General features: G+C 47.2%; 1 protein-coding gene across 1 annotated transcript in view; it reads right to left on the minus strand.

The window, feature by feature from the left end:
• The window catches only part of runx1 (RUNX family transcription factor 1), a 31,737-nt gene that overhangs the window by 10,293 nt on the left and 13,686 nt on the right, over window positions 1-7,758 (minus strand). The window contains 3 exon segments of the mRNA XM_069145499.1: window positions 2,054-2,210; window positions 4,709-4,819; window positions 4,954-5,104. Of these exon segments, the coding sequence (XP_069001600.1) occupies window positions 2,054-2,210; window positions 4,709-4,819; window positions 4,954-5,104 (419 nt within the window).

The raw sequence follows: 7,758 nt of genomic DNA on the forward strand, positions 1-7,758 counted from the left end.
CAACAAAAAAAACAAACGCTGAAATCTACGCCGTGTGAAAACACGGCTTGTCTGCATTTGATGTAACTTCTGCAAAACAGAGGGGGGGGGGGGGGGGGGTGGGGGGGAGGGGGGGGGGGACTCTGACTAATGATGACTGAGTGTGAGAACTTCGACGCCAACTCCCACACACACACACACACACACACACACACACACACACACTGGTTGAAACCATGAGTGAAACCGCCGAACCGCTCGTTGGTGGCGACTTCCAACGGAGTCGGCCACACTGACAGTTAGAGGTTGGAGGGGGGGAGGGGGAGGTGGAGGTGGAGCGGGCGGGCGGGCGGGCGGGGCGGGCGGGTGGGGGGGGGGACTCGCCACATGTGGGTTTGAGGCTTGTTATCGTGCAGTGCATCGAACCTCTAATTGTTTTCTACAATTACCCTTCAGAAACCATGGTGGTGGTGGTGGGGCGGGGGGAGGAGGGGGTTGCAATCCAAGCTGACGGTGTTTTTCGGGGTCGTTGAGTCCTGGTTGAATCTTAAGCGGATCGACGCGACATTCCGGCTCGGCGATGAACTGTTTTCACATAATATAAACACGTTATGTTTGGGTGGTGTCCGTTTCCATGGCAACGCGTGAGGGGAGGAGGTGGGGGGGGGAGGGGGGGGGTTCATGACTAAGAACCGGTAAAAAAAAAACAACCAAAAAAACGATCAGTCGCGTGTCTGTAGGCTCTTATGTCACGATGTTTAGCGCTCCAGGAAGTAGGCCGAACCCCTTAGCAACGACCCCTAGCGACGGAGACGACAACCGAGTCCGTTTTTTTTTTTTTTATCGCTTTCGAGAGTTCGTTTCTCAAACTGAAGAAACACGCGAGTGTAAGTAAGTAAGATAACCGCTACAAAGCAGCTCGGAGCGACCCAAAAATAAAAGGACCAAAAAGAGATCCGATTTTTTTTTCCATTTAACCGACGCAGCGGAAAACAACGTCACGACGCATATTATGCGCGAAATTCAAACCCAGTTATAAATTCCCGCCGAGTGACATCGTTCCAAACGTTGCGGTCCGACCGATCCGATCTTGCGGGTCAGAACGACTTCGTCGTACAATTCAAGTCGATGCTGTACCCGATTAAATATATATAAAAAGAAAAAAAAAACATGCAGCAATTTGCAGCTAAAAATAGACTTTCAAAAACAACAACAACAACAACAACAACAACCGTGATCTTAACACGCAGCTGAGGAGGGGAACGCTGTGGGAAAGTAAAATTCATGGCGGCAGTTAAAATTTTGCATGCAAAACAAATTTTCTCACCGCTCACCTTCGGGTCATTTGAATCTCGCACGACACCCCCCCCCCCCCCCCCCCCACCAATCACCACCACCACCACCACCACCACCCTAACGCCATCGACCGCGCGATCTGTCAAATATCGACAGCTATTTCGTATTTCCTCACGGCCGGGAGGGTGGGGGCTAAGGGGGGCGGGGGGGTTTGATCAATTCTTTATATGTGTTTATGAATGTGTGTGTGTGTGTGTGTGTGTGTGTGTGTGTGTGTGTGTGTGTGTGTGTGTCGGGGGGGGGGGGAGGGGGAGCGCACGGCTTGTGTACACACAGGGCTGGTGTTTTAAATAGATAAGTCGGGACATTTGCCTGCGACTGATTTAGAGTAACTGTAGTCCAGTGTGTCGGTTTAAAGAGAGAGAGAGAGAGAGAGGGGGTGAGTGTGTGTGTGTGTGTGTGTGTGTGTGTGTGTGGGAGGGCGGGGGGGGGAGTCGCTGAATGGGACGCCTGAGGAGGAAGTGGTGTGAATACTGTTTTTATTCACGTGTACTTCCCCCTTGTTTATCCAAAGCTGCCCCTATCGAATTTCGACCAGCGGGAGATTTTTTTATTTAAAAGCAGCTGTAGCTGTGCATCGTTTCTATATTAAACTCATGTTACCGTGTGTGTGTGTGTGTGTGTGTAGTGTGTGTGTGTGTGTGTGTGTGTGTGTGTGTGTGTGTGTGTGTGTGTGTGTGTGTGTGTGTGTGTGTGTGTGTGTGTGTGTGTCGCGCACCTCTTCCGCTGCGGCCGACGAAGCGCAGGTCGTTGAATCTGGCCACCTGGTTCTTGATGGCGGCCGTGGCGTTGCGCAACTCCGCCGAGTAATTCTCGTCGTTGCCGGCCATCACCGTCACCAAGGTGCCGTCGGGGATGTCGCCCAGGGCAACCACCTGGTCGACAACGCGAGGGAGTACACACGACACAAGTCCCGTTCACGTTTCACCCAGTAAGAACAACAACAACAACAACAAAAAACAAGGAAAATGACACGGAAAGCTGGAGACTTATGAATGTTTCGGTGCCGTGAGGTTATTTGCATATTTTATTTATTATGAAAGTGCTTTTCTTTTCTTTTTTTCAGCTCCTTTCAACAATCTTTCCAAATGATTACCGACGACATGCAGACATGTTGAGGAGATCTGAGGTTTGTACTTTTCCAATTGGGGGGGTGGGAAGTGGGCGGCTTTTCAAATTAAAAGAAAGAAAAGACTCAATTTGCGCAACAACACCTCGCGAGGGCCGACGCGACGCTGTTGAGTTCCCGAACGCCAGAAAGTGTTTTCGTACGCTTTTACTTTGTTGACGCGCTCGGCGCACTCGAGAGCAACGTTCTCCCTCCTCCCGCCCACACCTACGCAAATATCGAGCCCCCGAGCGGCCTGATTTCCATATTAACGTTTATCGCGCCGCCAAACACTCGCTGTGCAAATGACCGTCTCGCCCACCCCCACCCTCCTCCCCGCAATATGCTGACGTTGCAATAACCCGCCCGACCGCAATACTGAGGCGGCGCTGGCACGTGATTGGTTAAAAATCTATCTGGCCCAGCAAAGCGGCATCCGCTTTGACGATGCGGGGCGTCGGTCTGGATGTAGTTCACATTCAACAACTGAGGGGGGGGAGGGGAGAAAAGAGCACACACACACACACACACGCGCACACACACACACACACACACACACCCACACACACACACACACCAGAGAGACTTACAGCATGAAAAGCAGCAAAGCAGAATAAACAAAGCGAGGGGAACAATTATGAACATCTCCGGTCAAGGCCGCCGTGTGTGTGTGTGTGTGTGTGTGTGTGTGTGTGTGTGTGTGTGGTGCGTGCGTGCGTGCGTGTGTGGGTGCGCGCAATCTTAAAACGCCCGCCCGCGCAACACCTACGGCGTCCACGGCGATGCGTGCGCGCAAAGTGTGCGTTCGCATCTCAACAGTCATCCATTATCAGTAAGAGGCAGCGACATCCGCTCATGACACCACATAGTGCTGCATAATGCGCCCAACACGCAGACAACACACACACACACACACACACACACACACACACACACACACACACACACACACACACACACACACACGCGCGCGCGCCCACACATTAACAAACGAAGCTTCAATAAATCAATCGGCTGCGCGTTCGGTTGGCTAAAAGCTGCTTTTCCACAAATGCATTTTTTTTTTGGTCTCAAAGTGCAGGAAAAGCTGCCCACGGCGATATACGCGAGGAAATACACTGCAAAAAAAAAAAAATACCAGCGTGGAGAATAACTGCAGAGGGGTGAATCAAATCATCCTGTATCGTTGCGTTAAAACCTTGCAAAGCGGTTGTTTTAAATTACCTTTGAATGCTGTAAAATTACAACGTACACGCGAATGTATTTGTTGTTGTTTTCAGTGACGGAACCGTAACGCTGGGCGAAATTGATTTCGCAGTCTTGCGTGTTAAAAGTACAGAAATAATTTTAGAAAACTATTTGACAACAGGTTAATTCAGGACACTTAACACATTAAAGTCCTCACAACAGAACTTTGCAACATTATACAGAGGAAACTCAACAAATCAACAATTCCTACGTGGGTTGGGAGGGGAAAAACTCCCCTTTAAGGGAGAAAAACCTCCAACAGCAGGAAGGAAAAACTCCCCTTTAAGGGAGAAAAACCTCCAACAGTAGGAAGGAAAAACTCCCCTTTAAGGAGAAAAACCTCCAACAGTAGGAAGGAAAAACTCCCGTTAAACAGGAAGTAAAACCTCCAACAGTTGGAAGGAAAAACTCCCCTTTAAGGGAGAAAAACCTCCCACAGTAGGAAGGAAAAACTCCCATTAAACAGGAAGTAAAACCTCCAACAGTTGGAAGGAAAAACTCCCCTTTAAGGGAGAAAAACCTCCAATAGTATGAAGGAAAAACTCCCTTTTAACAGGAAGTAAAACCTCCATCAGTAGGAAGTAAAAACTCCCTTTAAACAGGAAGAAAAACCTCCAACAGTTGGAAGGAAAAACTCCCTTTAAACAGGAAGTAAAACCTCTAACGGTAGGAAGTAAAACCTCCAACAGCAGGAAGGAAAAAACTCCCTTTTAACAGGAAATGAATTGAATAAACTGCATAATCAGCATACTACTTGAGATGACGCCAATATGATATAATATCTATAATTCCATTCATATAACATAACAATACTGCTTCACACACTGGTGGTGGTGGTAGATCCCGCTTTGTGTGAAAATGTCAAGCTAAAATATACGCAGTGCAGGAAAAAAAAGAAAAAAGAAGTAGAATCTTCCTCACTGACATGTGGACGAAGTGGAAGAATAAAGCAGGGAAAATGGATATTAAAAATCAGGCGACTGAGCGCTACGGCCGCCGACGTACACACACACACACCTTAAAAGCGATAGGCAGAGTCTTGTTACACCTCCAGTGGTTGGGCAGCACAGAGCAGAGGAAGTTCGGGCTGTCCGTCTTCACCAGCTCCCCTGGATGATCTGAGATCACCTGAGAAAGAAAGAAATGAAAAAAAAAAAAAAAAAAAAATCCAGTTAACTTTCAACTCGTTTGGTAAAGTGGTGGGGTGTGTGTGTGTGTGTTTGTGTGTGTGTGTGTGTGCGTGTGTTTCGGCGTGGTCCCACCTCTACCATGCAGCGGTCGGCCATGCGCAGTTTGCCCATCAGAGCGGCCCCGCCGCCGGCCTCCTGGGCTCCCAGGGGCAGGGCCTCGGCCATCTTCCCCCCCGAGGCGAGGGCGGTGGAGGGGGGCGTGTAACGCCGGCGGGGGCTGGGTCTAGGGGGGGAGGGAGGGGGCAGGGGGGGAACAGCGGTGTTACAAAAACAACAACAACAACAACAACAAAAAAACGAAAAGGAAAGGAAAGGAAAGAAAATCACCCCGAAAAAAACAACAACAAAAAAAACAGGAAGTGAACAAAATTACAGCAAGAACGTAATTTGTCAGTAATTACTCTTTTATTTTTTCGGAAAAAAATGCCAGAAATGTACTTTATGCAGCTTCCGTTCTGTTTTGAAATATGAATATTGGGGATTTATTTTATTTTTTTGTGGATGGGGGGTGGGAGGTGGGGGGCTTCTCTGCTAATAAACCGTGCCATAAATTGAAATGACGTCCAAAGCGCCTTAATTTGCCCGAAACTGTGAATCCCTCTCGGGTTTCCGCCGCCTTTCTCGTTTTTAAAAAAAAAAGGAAACGCGTGAACTGCGTGCGTTCGTCCGGAGATCACGCGCGAGCGTTTTTCACGTTGAAATTCGGAGAACGTGGCTTTGTGAGTGAGAATGAACAGGACGTAGAAGATGTATATATATATATATATATTAAATTAAAAAAAAGAAATAAAAAAAGAAAAATGCAGCACGTGGAGTTGTGACATGACTCAAACGGGGGGGGGGGGTAAATCACTCATAACGGTGCATGATGACACACACACACACACACACACACACACACACACACACACACACACACACACACACACACACACACACACACACACACACACAGAGCGGCCACGTTAGCTTCAGCTTGGATACCGGAGTGCGCAGTCATGTCGTCACCGCAGACATGTGCAACTCGTCTGTATTTAATAAGTTCCTTATAATTCTCGAGGCTGTTCACGCGACACCGTAATAAAGACAATGTCACCGCGGTCGGGGGGGGGGGGGGGGGATGATACTTGACAGAATGCGGTTGGTGGAGGGGAAGTGTGTGTGTGGTGTGTGTGTGGGGGGGGGGTGGTGGTGGCGGGAGGGGTTTCTGTGTCTGTCTGTCTGTCTGTCTGTCTGTCTGTCTGTCTGGTCGGTCGGTCTGTCAGTCGGCCAACTCGCAAATTGAAGCCACATGCTCGGCGGCTGGCAAGTTCAGCTTACAGCTTTAAAAACCCCTTCGACGGCTGTACGATCGCGGCCTCGCTGTCGGCCGCCTGGGCGGAGACCGAAGTCCGCGCACGCACGCACGCACGCACGCACGCACGCACGCACGCACACACACACACACACACATAAAATCAGGAGTGAATGCTTAAACTGTTCAATTTTATATATGTAGCGCCAAATCACAACACGGGTGGCATTTAACACATTTAAGTCCTCACAGCAGAACTTTACAGCATTTATACAGAGGAAACCCAACAATTCAACAATTCAACAATTCAACAATTCCCATGTAACCTAGGAGGAAGAAACTGTCCTTTAAAGAAGAGAAACCTCCAACAGCAGGAAGGAAAAACTCTCTTTTAACAGCAAGTAAAACTTCCAACAGCAGGAAGGAAAAACTCCATTTGAACAGGAAGTAAAACCTCCAACAGTAGGAAGGAAAAACTCCATTTGAACAGAAAGTAAAACCTCCAACAGTAGGAAGGAAAAACTTTAAACAGGAAGTAAAACCTCCAACAGTAGGAAGGAAAAACTCCATTTGAACAGGAAGTAAAACCTCCAACAGTAGGAAGGAAAAACTCCATTTGAACAGAAAGTAAAACCTCCAACAGTAGGAAGGAAAAACTCCATTTGAACAGGAAGTAAAACCTCCAACAGTAGGAAGGAAAAACTCTCTTTTAACAGGAAGAAAAACTTCCAACAGAACCCGACTCAGAGGTGGGCGGTCATCCCTTCTCGACCGGTTGGGGTCAAAGTCGAATTTGAGATCCGTGGTGAGTTTTAATTGGGTTCTCGAACATCAAGAAAAACATTCAAACGATTTCAGCTTAACACCTTTTGTTCGGCAGCCGCGAAGAGTTCCAAGTCCGACTTTGGGTTTTGAGTACTGAAACCACACGAGGAAGGAAGTGGAGCGCAAGTGTTGAAAGCTTTTCAGTACACGCATTATGTATTTATTTATTCATTTATTATTATTTTTTTTTTTTACCTTTAATTCTAAACGTGTTTAAGCAGTTGGTACGAGCGAAGTTATGTCTCATAACTCCTATTATGTTTTCAATATGGTTCACAGTGCTGCCTGCGGCCCTTTTTTTCACTCAACAGCCGATACCTGATGTTGGATCACACGGCAAAATTGAATATCTGTTCACCGCTGTTATCATCCGGTAACTCTTTCCTTTGAGGTGTTTTTTTTTTTTCCTCGAGATTCCTTTTAATTTTTTTTTTTTTTTTTTTTTTTTTTTATAGGAACAAGCCATTAAAAGGAATTCCATAAAAAAAAGACTAAATGTGACATAGTTAAGACATGATTATATATATATTTATTTGTTTTTATTATTTGAATTGAAGTATTAGAAATCATCTGAGATCCCGAAACTCCACCATCTCAACAACATCACAACCAAATGAATTCCTTACGACTGATTTTAGATTTGTAATTGAGTGAAAGCACTCGCGTGCCCGTGTGTGTGTGTGTGTGTGTGTGTGTGTGTGTGTGTGTGTGTGTGTGTGTGTGTGTGTACACTGTGCGCTTTACGGTCATATTTGAAA

Source organism: Embiotoca jacksoni, unplaced genomic scaffold, assembly GCF_022577435.1.
Source record: "Embiotoca jacksoni isolate LCO1_2020_lvr unplaced genomic scaffold, fEmbJac1.0.p SCAF_126, whole genome shotgun sequence".
Classification (NCBI taxonomy): domain Eukaryota; kingdom Metazoa; phylum Chordata; class Actinopteri; family Embiotocidae; genus Embiotoca; species Embiotoca jacksoni.